The 22,345-nt window shown below is 42.7% G+C and overlaps 1 protein-coding gene across 2 annotated transcripts in view; it reads right to left on the bottom strand.

Moving 5' to 3' along the window:
* LOC309530769 (amine oxidase [flavin-containing] B-like) overlaps window positions 1-20,333 on the bottom strand; it is a 58,342-nt gene extending 38,009 nt beyond the window's left edge. For both annotated transcript variants that reach the window (XR_014218880.1, XM_082219859.1), the window contains exons 1-3: window positions 20,188-20,333; window positions 5,303-5,397; window positions 4,416-4,553 (exon numbers count right to left, since the gene is read on the bottom strand). Coding sequence is in view for 1 of the 2 variants with exons in the window: in XM_082219859.1 (XP_082075985.1) it covers window positions 4,416-4,553; window positions 5,303-5,397; window positions 20,188-20,236 (282 nt within the window). In the remaining variant the exon portion in view is untranslated. The remainder of the gene's footprint in view (window positions 1-4,415; window positions 4,554-5,302; window positions 5,398-20,187) is intronic.
* Window positions 20,334-22,345: the final 2,012 nt, after the last annotated feature.

Raw genomic sequence — 22,345 nt, 5'->3', positions numbered from 1 at the left:
ATCTTAAGTCATCTTGACTCTAATATTTATGCTTTAATTAGAACAGGTCTCCAAAGAAAAGTTTGAAAATGAAAAACGAAAGCAATTTCACCCAGTCATTTAAAATCCATTTAAGCTGTTCTACTCTGATCTCTGCACATGGAAATGGCCATTTATTTTGTGGAGCATGTCAAGGATGAGAATAAATCAGAGTATTTAACTCTTACACATGTATTTCCAGCCATAAAAGAGATGCCACAAAATTGAATGTGTTCCAATACAGCAATCACGTACTTTGGGGCTAATTAAGTCTGAATGCTCCAGCTGCTTTGCATATTTTATTCATAAACAAGAAGAAGGCAAACAACATTTTAATAAACAGTTCCAGAGCAGGAATGAAAATGAACAAGGCTTGAGAGAGCCTTGCAAAGTTGTAATTCAATGGTTAGAGTCAAAGAAGAAGGTAGGCTATGCACTTTACATAGAGACAGATTTGTGGCTATGGTTAATATTTTATGGGAACTAAAAGAGGAAGGGAAGAGGAAACTTAGAGAAAATAATAACCTACCCTCTTAATTAAGAAATATATACATGTTTGCAGATAAGATATTCATCACCTGTTGAAGAATACACAGTGGTGCCCCGCAAGACAAATGCCTCGCAAGACGAAAAACTCACTAGACGAAAGGGTTTTGCGGTTTTTGAGCTGCTTCACAAGATGAATTTCCCTATGGGCTTGCTTCGCAAGACGAAAACGTCTTGCGTTTTTTGCAAGTTTGTTTCCTTTTTCTTAACACCGTTAATACAGTTGCGACTTGACTTCAAGGAGCAACTCATAGAACGCGGTGTGGTAGCCTTTTTTGAGGTTCTTGGTGATTTTTGAAACTTTTCCAAAACTTTTCCGACACCGTGCTTTGCAAGACAAAAAATTCGCTAGACGAAAAAACTCGCGGAATGAATTAATTTCGTCTTGCGAGGCACCACTGCATTTTGAAGTGATTGAGGTGTTAATTTCCCCCCATGGTAAGGTAGGTGGAAGGGTGCAGAAGGCAAAAAAACCCCATATTTTTATTTCAAAAGTCCCCAGACTACCACATGCCCTATTCATATTCATGAAAGTGTATGTAAAATTATATTGCTTTCCTCACCCCACTTCTCTAAGCAGCAAGTAATTGCCTCCATTTGGTTTCCTTTGGAGGAGCCCACTGGTGACTTATGCCGTTTTGTGATGTACGAATTTATTTACAACTACATAGGCCACATCTCCAGCACAGAATCATCATAGTCCAACCCTCTGCAAATAAGTTTTCCAAATCTAAATACTGCGACCAGAGTAGCCCAACTTCTCCACACTACAATGGGCTAAGCAAGAACACAGATACACCATACCCAAGCATACCATACCCAGAAGGTCAGTCTTATAAAAACAATTGTGCAGCTGTAACTTATTTGTTGCATTGGAACTAGGTATCTTCCCTCCAGTGCTTTGTCGCTTGATTATTTCTCCCCACTAGGATTCCTGTGAGGGCAGAGCAGAAAGCTCCTCCCACTGGATAGGGGCCATGACTTCATTAGTTGAGTGACACAAACGTCTTGCCACATACACCCCACTATGTACATTTTAATTATCTGAAGGAGCCTTCTCTGAATAAAAAAATGTGTTGTGTGTGGGGTGGGTGTGAATGAGAGGGAGAGAGAGAATAATCTCTTAAGAAAAATTGCAGTGGACCCTCCTATTTGCCTCCACTCAGTTGCTTATTCCATAGCATAATAATTAATTTCTAACATACAGTCCATCCTGGTCTGAAATTATTTTGTTAATTGATATTAGAAGTACCGTAGTTCATACCCCTTGAATTAAAGAAGCACCTCAGTTAGTGAACTTAATCAACTCTCAAGTATTCACCATCAGAAAAGAAACAGAAAGATTTTTATACAGCGCTTTTCAATGAGAAAAATAGTACTGGTACCCACCATAAAGATATTACAGTGAGTGCCACATTTTAACATATGGGGGGAAAGGTGCTGGTTGCATACCCTTGAATACCCCCGGAAAAATGGACTGGTTTTACATGACCCTCATTAAAACTTTCAAAGATAACATTGAGGTGAATCCTTTACATTTCTTGCAAAGGCATCCACTAATGTTTTAATCTGAAAGTATGACATCATTCCCATATTGGATCGTCAGACAGGCAGTACTTTTCTCTGTGGGTACGCAGGGGTACGCATACCCCTAAACATTTTGTGGATCTTTGAAGTTTTGTTCATTTACTGTATTTATTTTCCCGGATTTGAACTATAAAATGGTGGTTTTCTTGAGTCAAAATGAGAGTACCCCTAAACTTTTTTTTTAGAAAAAACATTTTGCAGGTATGCAAAATCCTGCAAAACCCTTGTTATTTTTAAAAATAAATAAGGTAATTATTATTCCAGTTATACAGATGTAAAGTAAGCTTAATATGGTGAACGACACTCTCATATCTGAACTAGAAATGAAGCCCACATCTCCTAGGTGCAATCCATTGATTACAATGCCTTGGTGCCAGTTAGCAAACAACACTAGAGCAATAATTTGTCTCATATTTATTGATTAGTACACCAATAAAACATCACTTAAGGGCCAAAACACATAAAGCCAGCCCCATGTAGAATGCTTAACATCCCACACATATCCCATCATGTACTTGCTACATGTCGGTGGGCCTACACGTAGTATTACCAAGCCAGTAATTCCTGGCCTGCTGATGTGGTAATGATGGAGCTTAAATGGTAAATGTACTTAAATGCACTGGGGTATGCATAGAACATTTACTTAAACAAACATTTTACCTGTAATATACCATTATGTATGTTATAGTAGTTTTTGCTTGGAAAACATAGACTGATCATAGTTCTCCCTAATAACTCTTTGCTCCTATCAACATATATTGACCTTTTGGTAGACACTGTTTTGTTTGTTACTTTGAGTGATATTTAGCTTTTGTCATTCCACCTAAAGGAAAGAACTGCTATAACCTAATCTATACTGGATTGTGCTCAAGGCAGCAAAGCCTCAGATACCAATTGGCTCGAATGTTCACAAATATTCCAACTGCACAGAGAACTAAACTGTCAGAATGGAAAGTTGTCTGCCTGCCTGGGATTAAATAGTGACCCACAGGTCCCAGGAAGAGAAGTAGTTTTGTGGGCCAGACTGAAAGGAAGGGGAGCCAAGGGACACCAGACCTAGACACAATGGGACTAAGAGAAATGTGCAGATTAGGCAGTAGAGTAAGAAACAGGAACATGAATGAAAGAGCTATTTGGGGGCAAATGGACGGCTGAACTTCACATTTTGAATTTTGAACTTGCCCACCATATTTGCAGGCTCCTGTTGCTTCTTTGATGCACAAGATCTAGATTCAATATTCCTTCCTTACAGCAAGCATTCTGCTCCAACCACAGGTCTGAACACCCAATGCAAAAGTGAATGACCAGTTCAAACGTGAGTCCATCTGTCTACTTCTACCTTGGGCACATTTGCAATATCTGGGAAGCCAGAGGGTTTATAAACCATTTCCGTTCAAGGATGATCACTATCTGCCCTTATTGCAACTGTAAAAGTTAGTGAGATACTGCCAAATACAATGTAATGTAATAACATGATGATTAATATTTCCGCGCTTATCTGACATACAGGTAAAATGGTCCAGGCAGTCATCATCAACCCTAACCTTTCCCCATTCAAGAAAATGAAACTGAATTTGTAATATAGTAATCATGCTGGCCCATGCTAAATCATTTAGCATTATATGCTGAGATGGCCTTTGAGACATAATTAGAAAGCTATCCAGACATTAAAATGTCCCAGTATAACCAGGTCTGCCATTGGGCATTCATCTAAGAAAAGACCAATTAGGTTTTCTTCCAAGACTCTCTCATATACAGCAGAGCTGCTACTGGGAAGCTACACTTTCACAGCACTGAGGGGAAGGGACATTTAAATAATAAGATAAATATTGCTACCCTTTACTGTAAATATCCCAACTAGATGATGCCAGCATGTTTGAACTGCCTGAAATTCTGCATCTAACAGAATTTTGCATATCTCTTTAGAAGGCATTAAACACTTCAAAACCCAGGAAATAACAGTCACCTCATTGCTTAATTCTGCATCTTGAGTATATACCTGATCAAATTCCAACAGGGTATCACTACAGTTAATGATATTATTTAATACTGCAATAATCCATCAAATTATTTTGATTCCACAATCAGATTAGATCACTTGATCCAGTCAAACTCCCAACTTCTTGCAGAAAGAATCATTATACATAACCCCAGTTAGGCTTAAACATTGATCTTTATCCTATTTAGGGATTCCAATAAAGATGTTATGAGCCACCATCCTAATTCCAAAAACATACACATTCAGAAAAAAGTTCTAGTCATACCTTGACATGGTGAATGAGATGTTCTACTTCATTCACTTTATAGGTCTCTAGTCCCAGCTCCTTAGATAGTCGCAAGACACGGTTTTGTGTTGGCCCCACGTATGCCCCTCCCAGGTCCACATATTTGACATGCTTATTCTGGCAGAGAAGGGAACAGAGGAAACATTCTTGGCAAATGGCTATCAGACAAAACTTGTGATTCTCCATTTTTGCCCTCAATTCTGTGCCATGGGATGAAAATATTTTTTAATGTTGATGGGAAAAGAGTTTGTCTCATATATACACACACACACACACACACACACACACACACACAATACACACACATACATACACACAATTTCTGCAGCAGTGCAGTACATGGGCTGAACACTTGTGGTACAGAAACCTGTTGATGCGAACTGGGTACAAGCCTGGCTAGCATTTTGGTGGGAGACTGCCATGGAACCCTATGTACCACACCTTCCATGATGGAAAGAAAGTTGTGATACAAATGTAATAAATAACACCATGGGAGAGGAGTTTTCAGCTACCCCACCTCCTGCCGCTGGAAGCCTTGTAAGAAGCTGCTGCAAAAGGGGAACTGTGAACAACATCACGGGACTGGGGTTTCTAGGACCAGGAAACAGTGTTAGACTCTCTTGTTATTTTTGCTGTTTGCCAGGAGGTGTAACACTGTTAATGTAATGTTGCTATACAGTACTGCAATGTTTTTTGGAGTTGCAATATTTGCTATTGTGTTGCTGTTTTATTATGTTATTATGAAATAGTTTGCAATGTTTGATTCTGAAATGCATTATTGTTTTCTTTGTTGTGAGCCAATTTGAGCATCATTTTGTGATGCTTTGTGAATGAATGAATAAAAGAGGTAAGACAGGAATACTTACTCTGACCGTGAATGTTCTGCCTCCAACCCTGTCACGGGCTTCCAGGACCACAACACTCAATCCCGAGTCAAACAGCAACTTGGCTGCTGACAGACCTAAAGAGCAAACAGAAGGATGCATTACGCTCCCTCCACCACGCAAAGTACTCATAGCTACATGAAATAAGAGCCAACCTTGAAAATGGATTTCATTAAATATTTCAGAGGTTTAAACCACCCAGTTACAAAGACTGAATAGTGAAGTGCTCCTTAGCCAGTGTTAAAATGCCATTATGAAATCTGGAATGCTATTGCCATGGATGGACATAGTCAATTGTTCATCAGATGGTGTTCACTTGAGAATACATCATTGTCTCACTCACGTCCTGCTTACAGGCTTTTGCATGGGCATCTCATTGGCCACTGTGAGAAGAGAACGCTGGACTATATGGGACCTTGGCCTGATCTTGCAAGCTCTTCTTATGCCCTTATTGTACATCATTCAGGGCAAGGGCTTGGGAAGGTCTTTGGACTCCAATGACGCAGCGTGACAAATGAGAGCACTTCCTAGCTATGCCACCTTTCTTATCCATTTGAAGGAGAATAATCATTCTAATATATTACATGGCAGGAAACTAAAAGCATCTCCCATACCTAACCCTAATAATATTTTCACACATACACAATATTAGGGCACATGCTCTCTGGCATATTTTTCTTGTTTTATGGTTGATATTTAGCAATATATTGAGAATACCTCTCTCAGCTTCAGCTCCACAAATGGAAGTTAAACATGCAATTTTATGAAGAACAGTGAAGCAATCACATAAAAATATTCTGTGCTGAAGTTCTATGCAGTATCTCACTGCATACTCTCTTAACAGCTTTTATTTTTGTTCGTTCCAGTTCCAGTGCTACAAAATGTTACTTTCTTCATTGCATTACCCTATAGATCCATATTTTGCACCATGGCTTGGCATGATGTCCGAATTTAGCCATTGTGTGCCCTGCGGCAACTCAGCAGCTTTAACTCAAATTTCTCCAAGAGTTGCTGTAATGTGTATGGGTTGCTCGTGCGTAAGTTGCCGCCTCTCCAGGCTTTGTTGCCTTGCTAAACCTTTCAGTCTGGGCAGCCCTTCACTTCGTGGCTGCCTCAGTCGCTAGCAGAATCCATCAGTGGGCGTTTCTTAAATCTTTTCCAAAATAAAAGTTGTTTGACACCCAGTCTCCTCCTACTCTCTCTGCACAGAAGTCTTCTGCGCAGGGTGGGCGTGGGTAGCGGAGGACCCGTGCTCTCCCCGCTGGTGTCCGGTGAAGAGTCCTGGAGCCCTCTTGCCGATTCCCCCATCAGCCCCTCTATATCCCTGGTGTTGCGCTGGTTTGCTTCCCCATCTGCGGAGCTGCCTCTCTCCCTGCTGGGCCCTTCTCCAGCATCATTTGAGAGCCTTCCCTCCGCCTCTAGCTCCGATGTCAGTTCCCTGACAGTTGCAGTGGTAGCAAAATTAGTAAAAACAACTAAGAATTGACAAGGATTGATCTTATTTGCACAAAGGGCACTGGAACATTTAGACAGAGGTGAAGCAAGGGAAATGCAGTAAGCCTTCATAAGTAACTATGGCAACCTGCTATAAAATTGCATCCCCTTAAAGACTGGCTTCTAAGGGCTTTTACAATGGAAATTTAATCTGCAAAGACTGCTTCCCTATCACAGAATAATCTGTATTCAAATTACTGTCTGACTGAAATGTCAGCAATCATAATTATTAACCAAGCTCAGATTTTGGCCTGTTGGATTCCTGGTGGTTCATCTTTCATCAATCAGAATTTTAGATTCAATCATTTATCTACCCAAAACACCAGAAAGATAAAATAAGATGAACATTACACGGGTTCTCTCAGTTAGGCTCACCTTTAAAGATGAACTTTGTGCAGTTATAAAATATGAACTGTAAGTGATATTGCTGTACAGTGGTGCCTCGCAAGACGAAAAGAATCCGTTCTGTGATTCTCTTCATCTAGCGGGTTTTTTTTGTCTTGCGAAGCAAGCCCCTTGACGGATTAGCGCTATTAGGGCTATTAGGGCTATTAGCGCTATTAGCGGCTTTTAGCAGCTTTTAGCGTCTTATCAGCTTATCAGATCAGCTGATAAGCGGCTTAGTGGCTTAGAAAAAGGGGGAGGGGGAAAAACCGCAGGAACTCGCAAGACCTTTTCGTCTTGCAAAGCAAGCCCATAGAAGATTCGTTTTGTGAAGCACCTCCAAAACGGAGAACTCTTTCATCTAGCGAGTTTTCCATCTTGCGAGGCATTCGTCTTGCGGGGCACCACTGTATACAAAGGGAACTTGACAGAAGGTTTGGTTAGTGAAGTATATACACATGTGATCTGACAATATCCATTCATTCCCATGGCCAATATTTTCTACAATTTTAACTCAACAATCATCTTCTCCATCCATCCCTTTGATTGGAAGTTTCCTCTCTGCGCCTTTTGCGTGCCCATTTGCCTCCATGGCTAAATGAGCTCCATGGCTCATCCAAAACCAGCTTCTTCTGTTATGCCACAGGGCCTTATTCTTAGCATCTGTGACCTATCGGTGGCTGCAAACTCCTTCACCAACCCCAAACAGGTGGTGAAATGAAGTCAAGGAAGGCATCAAAAGGCATGCTGAATGGCACTTTTAGGAGCAGCTTTCCAAGCATGAGCCCCAAAGACTGGGACATTAATGAATTAGACTAAAAACCATTTGCAACAACTAAGATGCTTGATTTTGGGGCCAAGAACAAGCATTTCCTCTCCACCCACCCCCCTTGGATTAAGAGCCTGTCTGGAATTTCATCTTTCCAAACCATCCAAGGTCAGGGTCACAGAGATGCTTCATACTTTCCAAAGCAGCCTGGGGGGGAAAAAGAATACAAACCAGTGGTCCTTCCTCTTCCCACGCTTCTTGAGAATGTCAGAAACGGCTCCCAGGCATCTACCTCTGTAAGGAAATCTGTCTGCTTTCTGTCCCTACATGTGTAATGCATTCACTTCTCCAAGGAAAGGGAAGCACACAGGGACAGCCAAGGAGATGCTAAACAAGTGTGGGAGGAAGTTCATTTGTGTGTGTGTGTGTCCCAGCTTGTTCTGAACATCCAAGACAGTTTTGCCCACAGATAAAAATAGAAGTGTTTTCTAAAAAGCGCAGTCAGACAGTATACAACACTTAAATGTCTCAAAACGTTTAAAGACAGTTTCATGCAGAAGACTTTCCTCCAGATTGTTTTCTCTCCTAAGTACTCTAGAGAACAGCCACTTCAAGCCTAATTTGGAACTCTGAAGTAATTTCACAACTAAATCATACTTAGCAGAATATCGGCTGCTCAAGTGAGACATTAAAAACACCTCTAAAAATTAAGGTGAAGTGGGAAGCTACCCTCTCACAATTACCACAGTGGTGAAAAGCTTTACATAGTCAAACCACAGAAAGCACAATCATTGATAATCAAATAACCGTTGACTGTGGAGCCATTGAGTTTATGTCCAATTAGGTAATGTACCCACTTTAGATATACACTGGGAAACTAGCTTGTGTTCAGCTACAATTACTGGTAGCTGTTTGGTAAGGCTGGTCACAGATATTTTTGCAACTATTCAGAATAGGTCATAGTCAGAGTAGTCACATTGAAAGTAATGGATAAGAGCAACTAAGGTTAGTTACTTCAATGAGTCCTATTATTAGTAAAACTTAGTTAAATGCAGCCCAATGTATGTACTCCATATAGGACTGACCTGCTTTAATTAATGAACCTAAGTTAGTTTTGTCCATTAATTTCAATAGGTCTATTCAGAGTATGATTTAGTAGGATGACACCCTGTGTTACTTACTTATGAGGCACCCTCATCAGCATACTTAACAAATGCCTCTTTCGGGAAGTGGATAGGCCAGCCCCATGCAGCTGTTTTTTCTTTGAGTTCAGATCAGTTTAGTCCATGATCAAATCAGACCCTTTTTATTTACAGGCTAACTTGCAAGTCAAGCACTTTCTTGAAAGCATAAGCACAATAAACTTTGCAGTTCACTAGAATATACAGAGACAAACAAAAAATTATGTGATGCACAATGAGGGAACTAGAGAGGGTAAGGCTCTTTTGTTCACAGCTAGAAAGCAATTTCCCCAAGCTTAGATCTCCTTTCAAAGCCCCAACATTCTGCTTATTGCATTACTTTGCCTGAAACTTGGATTTAATAGCATTGGGGTCATTAGAACAGTCAGCACAATATAAACAATCTGATTACTGGGTTTCAGCTGAGATATTGAACTTGGCATCAAGTACTTTGATCTCTGCTCTTACTCACTGTCAGTCAGCAAAATTCTGTTAATAAGATAGCACTGAAATTGCTCAACTGAACAGTTTCACACGCCTTTGATTCTTCATTTCATTTTTTTAACTTTGACAGATTGTTTTGGGGTCCTAAATTATCTCTGTGTTTAACTAAAGTCATGCAGTAGTTGAGAACTCTGGAACAACAGTGTTCTATATAGACTGTGGTGTTTTTAAGGATACATGGTTTATTTACACATACAGACAACCTGAGCCTACAATGGAGGGGTTTGCAGCATTAACACCCCAAGAGGGCCTTGCTTCCCCCAAAGCTGCAGCCTTGGATTAAAACAGAAATCAGACATCACTCTGTCTCTCTCAGGTCTGGTGTGCTGCTTAAATTCTGTCTCAGATCACCGACAAATTTATATTCATGGCCCAATAAGATGATAAGAATGCAACCGCCCTGTTATAATATTTAAAGATTAATTAGTGGTAATTAGTGGTAATTAATTATCTCACCCAGTTATATCCAGTTTTCTTTCTGGAAGGAAGGCAGGCAGGCTGTGGTCTAGGAATACACTGGGAGGTTCATGAATTAGAGAAGTGCTCTCCTGTGAACAGAGTTGGTGCTATTTGAACACACCCACCCACCACTCAGTACACAACTCTAACTTTGACAGATTGTTTTGGGGTTCTAAATTGTCTCTGTGTTGAACTAAAGTCATGCAGTAGTTGGGAACTCTGGAAAAACAGTGTTCTATGTAGATTGTCCTGGTCAATGTCTATGGCACATTCGGTATTAAGTATGTAGAGTCCATGCAGACATTCAACTGAACATGGTGTATGTTGGAGACAGAGCCTGTTTTCAACAACAACAACAACAACAACAACAACAATAATAATTTATTATTTCTACCCTGCCCATCTGGCTGAGTTTCCCCAGCCACTCTGAGCGGCTTTCAACAGAACATTAAAAACAGAATAAAACTTCAAACATTAAAAACTCCCCTAAAGAGGGCTGCCTTCAGATGTCTTCTAAAAGTTAGATAGTTGTTTATTTCCTTGATGGGAGGGCGTTCCACAGGGTGGGCACCACTACCGAGATGGCCCACTGCCTGGTTCCCTGTAACCTCACTTCTCGCAATGAGGGAACCGCCAGAAGGCCCTTGGTGCTGGACCTCAGTGTCCGGGCTGAACAATGGGGGTGGAGACGCTCCTTCAGGTATACTGGGCTGAGGCCATTTAGGGCTTTAAAGGTCAGTACCAACACTTTGAATTGTGCTCGGAAACATACTGGGAGCCAATGTAGGTTTTTCAGGACCAGTGCTATATGGTCTTCGTGGCCACTCCCAGTCACCAGTCTAGCTGCCGCATTCTGGATTAGTTGCAGTTTCTGGGTCACCTTCAAAGGTAGCCCCACGTGGAGCGCATTGCAGTAGTCCAAGTGGGAGATAACCAGAGCATGCACCACTTTGGTGAGACAGTCTGTGGGCAGGTAGGGTCTCAGCCTGCATACCAGATGGAGTTGGTAGACAGCTGCCCTGGACACAGAATTTACCTGCACCTCCATAGACAGCTGTGAGTCCAAATGACTCCCAGGCTGTGCACCTGCTCCCTCAGGGGCACGGTTGCATATCATCTGCATACTGATGAACACCCAGCCCAAACCCCGATGATCTTTCCCAGTGGCTTCATATAGATATTAAAAAGCATGGGGGAGAGGACGAAACCCTGAGGCACCCCACATGTGAGAGCCCAGGGGTCTGAACACTCATCCCCCAAAACCACTTTCTGGACACAGCCCAGGAGAAAGGAGCAGAACCACTGTATAAGAGTGTAAACAGTCCAAACATTTGCATAGGTCTAGGGAACACGATATTTAGTGGTAAAGGCCACACAGGTCAAGAAAAAAACTTAAGCCACTTTCTATCTTCACTGCTAAGGGTTACAATATCTAGTTAGTCGTCCCTCAGAGATATTGGAGGGTGAGATGCCCAGAGACAATGCACCATTTTGAGAACACAGCTTTTTCTTCCAAAACAATAAGAAATGTGATGCCATAAAACCTGAATGTATTCTGTTGCTTCAGGTAATTTGACCTTCATAGCTGTATCAAAAAGAGATTGTGCAAGTTGCCATACTAGATATTTCCTTGGCAGCTACCCAACGCTGAAACCAAATTGATATTGTAGCATTATGAGCTATTTAGGCAATTACAGCATGTTGGACAAATTGTTTAATCAGCTGCTTCAGAGGCTGCAAACTCTGTAGATTGGATTCAGAGCCTTATCTGAAACTTGATATCATGTATAAAGAGGAAGTGCAGGTGATAGACAAGAATGGGCTTAATGCTGTGCTAGAAAGGAAGTCCTGTGAGGCTCAAATCTAAAAGAACAAGTTACCAGGGATGCTAGACAAACTATGTGCCCATATGAAATAAGAATGCCGTTCACGCCATTTATGGCAGGGATGAATTTGCCAGAATCCTCCTCCCCTGGAAAAAGAAGAGAGGTGGTATCTCCCTAGGGGAGGACAATGGTCTGAGGGCAACTTTTGCCCAATGGGGAGAGAGGTGGTGACAGGCTATTTAGGCCTACTCCACCCTGCACGCTTCCCTCTTGTTTATTCAGCACCCTCCCTCCATTTTGCAGCGTGGGCCTACAGGCTAGTCATCTGCTTTCCAGGGGCGGAGTAGGATTTTCTTTGGAGACTGTAATTGGCTCCTGGTCTTCTCTTTTTTTACTGACTCCACACTGTAGTGGTGTTTCTTGGAGTGGTGTTCCTTCAGTTTGGTTAGTTGGCATGTATTCTGGACAGGTGAGAAGATTTCAGAAAGAACAGAACACGTACCTAAGGCCATGTTGGGTTGTGGGCATCCCTTGGTCATTGTTGTCAGGCATGGCTTGCAGGAGCTGAGGGTGGGGTGCCCTTTGGCCTGGCAGACACAATGAGGTGAATGCTGGTCAATGGGCCACAGTGTGCCTGTTTGGCTCTTCCACTCAAGGTCCAGGCAGCAGGGAGGGAGGAATGTTAGGAAACCTCACTGCATGCACACAATGTGCAGCTGTTAACTTGCCCAGATGATGAGGATAGAAATTGCCCCCTCTATTAATGAACACCTGCCCAAAATTAATTAATTTGATTTGGTTACATTGGCTGAATGTGACTAGTTAATTTGTTTTGCAGATCCGCAAGTTGTTATGTTTAGTAAATATAACCTATTTATCCACATTTGGTTGTCTTGACACTTCTTCTTGGTGTGCTGGCAAATTAATATACTGCATAGATATTCTACAGCAGGAATGCTTGATCTGTGCTTTTCACCAAAGGAAATAGTCTTGTACAGCCGCATTAGCAGCATTAGTGGAAACACAGCATACTGGCATGAGCTCTCTGAAACTACCAGATACATAAGGTTGTGTGAATTTTCATAGTATGGGTACTTGTGACATCACAGAGATGCCTAAAATTGAATGTTTCTACCAGAATCTGGACATCAGCAATATAAATGGCAATATAATTGGAACTGATGCAAACTGTTGGGTAGCTTATTACCCACAGAGTGATAATTACCATACCTAGTTTCCATTCCAAGCACTGGAAAGGTTTCCTCACCCACCGGTACCCTTAAGGAAAAGGCAAATTAAGCAGAGATCAAGGGAGCAATCAAAGATACCCCACAGTTCAGAAACAGTCTGTTACCCATGACCAGTTGGAGGAAGGTGTGTGTGTGTGTGTGTGTGTGTGTGCTACCACAATCTCCCTTGTTCTTGTTTCCCATAGAATGAAGCACAGTGGAGACTGTGGTGTTTTTAGGATACATGGTTTATTTACACATATATACAACCGTTTGCAGCATTGACACCCCAAGCAGGCCTTGCTTCCCCCATAGCTGCAACCTTGGATTCAAACAGAAATCAAACATCACACTGTCTCTCTCAGTTCCTAGTGTGCTGCTTAAATTCTGCCTCAAATCACTGAAACTCTCTGTTCTCAACTCTGCCTTTGTCCTTCTAACTATCCACGAGTTGATGGAAGGCCCCACTCATATGCCATCTCACACAGAGGCCCTTTCCTTTGCTCCCCTTAATGTCTCATCACCCAGCTGACTGCCTCACCAAGAAGCTAGCCTCACTTATAGTTTAATACTTGCTGGATCCAAGGGTTAGAAGGGTCCTTGTTCCCAATCACAGTGCTCTCTCTCTCTCTGGGGAAGGTGACAAGAACAGTTCATTTTGTTAAAGAAATACTCTTATAAATTATTTGTAAAGAGAATGCAGCAACTAAATCTTTCAAAAATGTTGCCTGGCTACCTTACCTAATAGCACCCTCACACTATTGAGGGTGTTTACACAGTGCACAAACATTGTGCAAGGCTCTATTTCCTGTATTGAGCAAGTTTAATGTTACCTGGAGTTTTGCCTTCAAAATGCAATGTCAGCCTTTGAACAGTAGCCATTAAAAATGCTGACAGATTTATATTTATGGCCCAATAAGGTGATAAGAATGCAACTGTCCTGTTATAATTTCCCCAAGCTTAGATCTCCTTTCAAAGCCCCAACATTCTGCTTTATTGCATTACTTTGCCTGAAAATTGGATTTAATAGCATTGGGATCATTAGAACAGTCAGCATAATATAAACAATCTGATTACTGGGTTTCAGCTGAGATATTGAACTTGGCATCAAGTACTTTGATCTCTGTTCTTACTCACTGTCAGTCAGCAAAATTCTGTTAATAAGGTAGCACTGAAATTGCTCAACTGAACAGTTTCACACGCCTTTGATTCTTCATTTCGTTTTTTTAACTTTGACAGATTGTTTTGGGGTCCTAAATTATCTCTGTGTTTAACTAAAGTCATGTAGTAGTTGAGAACTCTGGAACAAGAGTGTTCTATGTGGACTGTGGTGTTTTTAAGGATACATGGTTTATTTACACATATAGACAACCTGAGCCTACAATGGAGGGGTTCGCAGCATTAACACCCCAAGAGGGCCTTGCTTCCCCCATAGCTGCAGCCTTGGATTGAAACAGAAATCAGACATCACTCTGTTTGTCTCAGGTCCTGGTGTGCTGCTTAAATTCTGTCTCAGATCACTGACAAATTTATATTCATGGCCCAATAAGATGATAAGAATGCAACCGCCCTGGTATAATATTTAAAGATTAATTAGTGGTAGTGGGACATCTCACCCAGTTATATCCAGCTTTCTTTCTGGAAGGAAGGAAGGCAGGCTGTGATCTAGGAATACACTGGGAGGTTCATGAATTAGAGAAGTGCTCTCCTGTGAACAGAGTTGGTGCTATTTGAACACACCCACCCACCACTCAGTACACAAATGAGTTTCACAGCTCACATCAGCCTTCCTCAAGCTGATGCCCTCCAGATATTACTTGGACTGCAACTCAAAACATTCCGGCCTCTTGGCTGAGGCTGATGGGAGCTGGAGGCCAGCAATAACTGGAAAGTTGCCCTCACCATCAGGCTGCAGCCAGAGCCATGAACTGAACTCTATTTTTGAAAGAAGGCTAAACCTGGAAATGGGCAGGGAACCATGGCTTCTCTCCACACATTTAAGTACAGGTCCTTCGTAGGTCCTTCAGACATGTTTCCTAGCTACCTTGCAGTCACCTAACAGCACCAGCAGATAACACTGTGAGGATGTTTTGGCAGAGCACAAAGCCACTTTCAACATTGTGCAAGGTTCTATTTGCTGTATTGAGCACGTTTAAGGTTACCTGAAGCTTTGAGTTGAAAACCCGAAATCAGTCTTAAATTTAGGTGGTTTGAATAATGACAGAGTTGCCCAGCATGCTTCTGGTGACTGAAGCTTATTAAGTCCATTCTTTAAGAGAGAAATGTCAGCATTAGAGTCAGATACATCTACTTTCCAAAATATATATTACACTACAAAAGGGTTTTAGGAAAGTTAAATGCTAAGTTCCTCTTCCCACACTGAATGATAAAAGACATTTGATGATATTCATGCCTGGGAATCTGTATGTCCTGAGCCAAAGGGACAATTTGCTTAGAAAATGTTTTTTTCTCACATTATTTTTGGAATAGCCAAAGTCAAAACATTAGGTCCCTTATACTGGGAAGTAAATATGTACCTAATTTCGAGAATCTGGAGATGGCGTTTGTAAGTGGTCCATGTTTCACAAGCATACAGTAAAGTTGGTAGTACAATAGCTTTGTAAATAAGCATTTTGGTTTCCCTGTGAATGTCCCGGTCCTCAAACACTCTGCACTTCAATCGGGAGAAAGCTGCACTCACAGAGCTCAGGCAATGATAGATTTTGGCAACAGTGTTGACCCTTGTGGAACGATAACTGCCTAGGTAGGAGAAGTGATCGGCATTTCCCAACGTTACACCATTGAGTTGGATTTGTGGTGCTACAGAGGGCTTATTTTGTACTTGTTAGTGCAGCACTTTGGTTTTTTGGATGTTGAGCGACAGACCAAGCTTTTCATAAGCTTCTGTGAAGATATTTAGGGTGGTTGGGACATCTCTTGGGAAGACAGGCAAACTAATATCAGTGTACTGGATGAAGCAAAGATCACCAGTGTTGAAGCAATGATTCTTCAACATCAGTTTCGTTGGACTGGTCATGTTGTGTGGATGCCTGATGATCGTCTTCCAAAGCAACTACTCTATTCTGAACTTAAAAACGGAAAGCATAATGCTGGTGGTCAACAAAAGGGGTTTAAAGACTCTCTCAAGGCAAATCTAAAAAAATGTAGTATAAACACTGACAACTGGGAAATACTGGCCTGCAAGCACTCCAATTGGAGAACAGCCTTTACCAAAGGTGTCATGGGCTTTGAAGACACTCAAACTCAGGACGCAAAGGAGAAACGTGCTAAGAGGAAGGCATGCTTGGCAAATCCACACCATAATCAACTCCCGCCCAGTAACCAATGGCCCCATTGTGGAAGGATGTGTGGATCCAGAAATGGCCTCCACTGTCACCTACGCACTCATTGTTAAAACCGTGATTATGGAAGACAATCTTACTCGGCTACGAGTGATTGCCAAAAAGAAGAATGTACCTAATCTATGAGGAAAAACACACACTTTTCAATTTCCTTCACAACAGTCCAGCAGTTACTCTTCACCCAGAATGATGTGAATGATTACCATCTACTGAAAGCTTCCTGGACTTTTTCTTTTTGCCTCGGTTCAGTGAGTAAACATCCTTCCCTTAAAGGCATATCAGGATATGAGCACATGGCTAGCTTGTTCTTGCTGTCTGGGTGCATGGCAGCTGGTTCAACAAACACAAATACAATTTAAGTTGAAGTAAGATTGTGGTGCAGTCCCCCAACTAAACTTTTTTAACAGCTCATGCATCCATGTTTCCTCTATTTCTCATCCCTTCCCATAGCTCAGTCAGTAGAGCATGAGACTCTTAATCTCAGGGTCATGAGCAAAAGATTTATGCATTGCAGGGGACTGGTCTAAATGGCCATTCTATGAAAACAGTAAGAGAGAGAAAGTTGCCCCAATACACTTTAATCAAACCTAAAGGTTTTAAGCCTCCAATATACATTTAACTCTTTCAAGCCATTCCCATCACCTCTGAACATCCTGCCTGCTACTGCCTCAGGCAGGTCTTCAGAGCATAAAGGCTGAATACACCAGCAGGCATTAAAAGCACATTACCCCCCCTCAAAAAAATAATCCTGGGAACAGTAGTTTGTTAAGGGTGCTGGGAATTGTTGCTCTGTGAGGGGTAAATTACAGTTCTGAGGATTCATTGGGGGTAAGCATGTACTTTAAATGTGCTTTGAATTAATGGTGCGCAATGCAGCCAAAGTCTACTAGAGTGGGGTAAAGGTAAAGGGACCCCTGACCATTAGGTCCAGTCGTGGCCGACTCGGGTTGGGGCGCTCATCTCACTTTATTGGCTGAGGGAGCCGGTGTACAGTTTCCGGGTCATGTGGCCAGCATGACTAAGCCGCTTCTGGTGAACCAGAGCAGCACTCGGAAACGCTGTTTACCTTCCCGCCGGAGCAGTACCTATTTATCTACTTGCACTTTGACATGCTTTCAAACTGCTAGGTTGGCAGGAGCAGGGACCGAGCAACAGGAGCTCACCCCGTTGTGGAGATTCAAACCGCCGACCTTCTGATCAGCAAGCCCTAGGCTCTGTGGTTTTAACCCACAGTGCTACCCGCGTCCCTACTATAGTGGGGTAGGAGGAATTAAAGTGGGACAAGGGTTGAAGTGTCTGACATGCACCTGATACTACTAAGCAGAGCTGTTGAATGAACTGAAAAGTGCATACTATGCTTTGTCATTCACCTTCAAAAATGATCCTTTTGTTCTCTTAGCATCTGCTGGAACATTATAGGAGCATGTAAATCTGAAATTGCAAATCTTAACTTCAAAGACTTTTTTGTCGGATGCTGCTCATTAACCCTCACGACCCATATCAAACCTCTAGCCTCCTTCAGTCAATATAATAAAAGGATTTGTGCTTTCAGAAAAGTGTTAGGTGTTATAGGTGGTAACCTGTTGCTTTGATAGTCAAGATTTATGCCAAAAGTGAAATACAGAAGATTTGAAAGAGCTGCAATGGTAGACAAAGTTTCTAAGGAGATTTTGCCACAGAAGTCAACCTTTTACTTAAAAGTTCTCACTTGGTGACTGCTGATATTAGAGGCAGAAAGAAAAGCCAACTCTTACGTAGACAGCATTTAGCTCAAATAGGCAATAAAATATCTGGAGAAAGAAAGGCCAGTTCTAGTTTTCCAGACTAGACTTTTGAAGTCAGAAATCGCTAAGCCCAACAAAAAATACAAAGCTATAAATTTGCCCTTATGGTGGCATATATGGTAGCCATATTTATGACAAATGGCCTATGTCTTTTACCAGCTGCATGGCAGAAATTTGAAAGGCCTTTCTCTCCACCACTGCATATCTCACCTGGGGAAAGTTGCACCTGTTGAGTTTTGACCTGTCATGGACCTGTTAGAGCCACAGAAACTGTCGTAAAATGAGTTTAGAGAACAGTAAATGCATGACGTTAGGTAAGCAGGTTCCTTGGAGTTTTATAGCACATCATCATGCAGACTACAAAGTAACAAACCCTAATATGAAATAATAATATAAGCCTAACACAGAGACAAATCAGCAAACTGTCACCATTTCCAGCTGGTAGGTTAGTAGTGTATAAAACAGATCCAAAAGCAAAAGCTCTCAGAATATTGAAAATTCAAAATGCTGGGGGGGGGGGGAACCTAACCAATTTTTTGCTTTTAAAAAAGCAGACATCCTCTACTGTAACAGAGAAATAAGATTGGAAATGTAATAAGACCGTACACTACCAGTGCAGTCTACTTAGACGTGAGCACCACTAAGTTTGATAGGACCTACTTCCAGGTGGAACCCTTAGCTGGGAATAAATTCAATTTAACTTAGTGGGATTAACTTCTGAGTAGGCATGTAGATTATTGCACTGTGACTGACCTAGAAAAATACCTTGCTTCACTTCAGATTGCTGCCCCACCCTAATCTACAGTTTTTAGGCAGGAACACCTCAGCCCCCCCAAAAATATTCTGTAAAGGTAAGAGCAGACAGCAATCCATTTTTTCCCCTACCCCTTAACAGTGTATAAGTTTTAAGCCTCATTCCCTCCTTAAATGCCTTAAAGGCATCTCTCCATCCTTTCCCTTCAATAAGCCTTTTCTTCCTCACTCTAGTGCTTCCCTTTAAGAGAAGAGGAAAACAGAATTATGGAAGTAGCATGGAGGCACTTTCCTCACTGCTCCTTCTGCTTGCCTCTTTTGATCTCATCATCACCATCTCCTGTTACTACTGATGCTACTGTGGGTACAAAGAGTGGCAATTTATTTGGGTCATGTTACTAGTGGTGGCAACCAGAATGGATCCACTAGCTCCAGCGGAGCTAATAAATAAACACACAACAGGGATCTGCCTCAAAAACTCTCCCTTCTAGCCAGATCTAACCATGCAATTCATTATCACCTTTAATTAATTAAAGGATCCCAAAGGAGCCCAGGGCAAGCATTCCTAGGCGCTGATTTGGTGCTTCCACATCAGGGTCTGGGGCAAGACAGTCAGCCTTCCCCTTTGGATCTAAGATGACACGCATCTGGGTACCACAAAACAAAACACGAAATTATGGGCACGGCCTTGGGAGGGCTTCTGCCAAAATAAGGTGCCACCGGCATTAAGCGAGGCTAAGATACCCCCAGCCTGCAGACATCCTTGTTGAGGGAGCCAGACAGATCGTCCCTGGTGAGAAAGAGTAGTCGGGGGACGGGGGGAGACTCCAAAGAGCGGCCGGCGCCCCTCGTCTGATATGGAACAGGCTGCCCGGGCGGCTGCTGCGCAAGAGCGCGTTATCAAACCATTCAGAGAAAAGAGCAACATAGTCTGTGTTCTGGCGGGGACGGGGCACCCGGCAGCTTCGCCAGTCTCCGCGAGGGATATTAGTGTTTCCCAGCCAGTTTAACCCAGTATAACCCAGCGACTGGATTGGGGACAACCCTGGCACGCCCCGAGCGAGGCGCACGCCCCTTCTCCCTCCGGCGCGGAGATGCTTTCGCGCTCGCCCCGCCACTGACCTGAGATGCCTGCCCCGATCACGACCACATCGCACTTCTGGCTGCTCATGGTGGCCGCCTTCTCTCTGCTCGTCGGCTGGCTGGTTGTTCTTTCTGGCGGCCGCCGAGGCTCCTGGAACAATTGCCAGCCGGCGGCAGCAGCAGGAGCAACAGCGCTAGCTCGGCGCCGCCCCTTCGTTCGGCCTGGAGGGGGGCCCCGCCCCCTGCTTTCCTCCTGCCAAGGCGGCTGATGGAGCAGAGGCTCGCCATGGAGCAGCTCACCCTTGGTCGACTCTCTCTGGCCAAGAAAGAGACAGCAAGAAGGCAGCAGCTTCTTGCCCCTGAGCAAGAGCCAGGGCCATTAAACAGGTGCCACCTTTATTGGCAGTGGGGACAGGTAGCAGGTAACCCCTGGGCCTGGGGGGCGGCCTGTGGCCAAGGAGGTCATGTAGGCAGGGGCAATAAGGTCATATGTGTGGGACCAGGAGGCAAGACACAAGAGCAGGGACAAGTAGTTCTGGCTTTCTTCCCATCGTTCTCTCCCTGGCAAAGGTGTGGGCTGGAAAGCACAGCAGCTGTTTAAGCGCTTAGCACCTATCTCAACTGAAAAGTGTCTCACCTTGGTTTAGGAGGGGTCCCTGCTGTCACACTTTCTAGTGCGGATTGATGTCACAATAACCACACTCAGAAGTAAGTCCCACTAAATTCCATGGGGATGGCACTCATAGAGGACTACAGCCTGAATGTGTTAGTTAGTTGTTGTTTTTTAATGTTTATTTGCTTTTCTGTTTTATCGTATCATCAATACATAATATGTTACAGTCAAACACTTGGTAGTAAGAAGGAAAAAAAGAAAAAGAAAGGAGAATGACAGAATTATAATATATATATATGTAAGTAATAATAGTAACATAACTTATTCCTCCAATTTAATGTGTTAGTTTTAAAGGTATCATGCACAGCTGTTACGAAGCCCAACCCAGATTACCAAATAAGCAGAGCAGGCACTGGCCTATGGGCCCCATTCCTTTTAGAGGCCCCACAACAATGGATCAAAATAAAGACTGTTTCTTTTGTGTAGTAAATTTGGTTTATTAAAATTGTTGGTTGGTAAAATAAAAAATGTATTAGGAGATAATTTGTGAGGGCTCCCCAGAGATTTTGACTGCCTAGGGGCCTCCACAGGGTTTAATCTGGACTTTCTGACCTGCGGAAAGCTATTATCACCCACCCACCCACCCCAACTTATTTACTTCCATGGCTTATTCCACCAAGTGGGGAAACAGGACGTGCTGCCCCTCATCCATAAGCTTCCAAGGCACAATGGTCAAATTGAGTTTGCAGAGGGGAGATGCCAGTCCTAGTCAGGTGCAGTGGTACCTCAGGTTAAGTACTTAATTTCTTCTGGAGGTCCGTACTTAACCTGAAACTGTTCTTAACCTGAAGCACCACTTTAGCTAATGGGGCCTCCTGCTACCGCTGCACGATTTCTGTTCTCATCCTGAAGCAAAGTTCTTAACCCAAGGTACTATTTCTGGATTAGCGGAGTCTGTAACCTGAAGCGTATGTAACCTGAAGCGTATGTAACCCGAGGTACCACTGTATTTTAAAAACATCATGGAAAGAGCATGTGGAAGGACTAGGATGGTCACATTCCCCAAAAGTCATTCCCTTCACAACCTCCCCACTTTAAGGGAAAGATCCAAAGGGGGAGGGGTCTTCATATGTTCAGCTGAATGCACTTAGAATCCTCACTGTGACCACGAATTGTGACTATGTGTACTATTTCTATATAGTTTGGAAGAGTGTCTAAATAAGACTTTGATCATGTAGTGATCTGGCTTGGAAAGTGACCTTACTTCAGTGCCACCAGAAGCCTGCTTCAGTGATATTTTCATCTGGTTAGACTCAGTGGGAAAAAGAACAAAGCACCCTTCTCCTCCCTTTCCCATTCATTCCACCTGCATGAAATGATCCTGCTCAAACAAGACTGTTTTTCAACTAGAAATCACTTCCAGATCTGTAGGGTATTAACAGGCTGCAGACCGGCATTGCTATCAGGCTGGCTTGGGTGCTTAGCAACAATCTAATCCGCAGCATCCATCCCCAAGGCTGTGGCTCACATGACATTGTCAAGATACAGATGCTCTTTTGCCAGACCCACACATGTCTGCTGCCT

This window comes from Podarcis vaucheri, assembly GCF_965113315.1.
Source record: "Podarcis vaucheri genome assembly, chromosome: 4".
Lineage (NCBI taxonomy): Eukaryota > Metazoa > Chordata > Lepidosauria > Squamata > Lacertidae > Podarcis > Podarcis vaucheri.
Note: the sequence above shows the minus strand (reverse complement) of the source record. Positions and strands in the feature narration are given on the sequence as shown.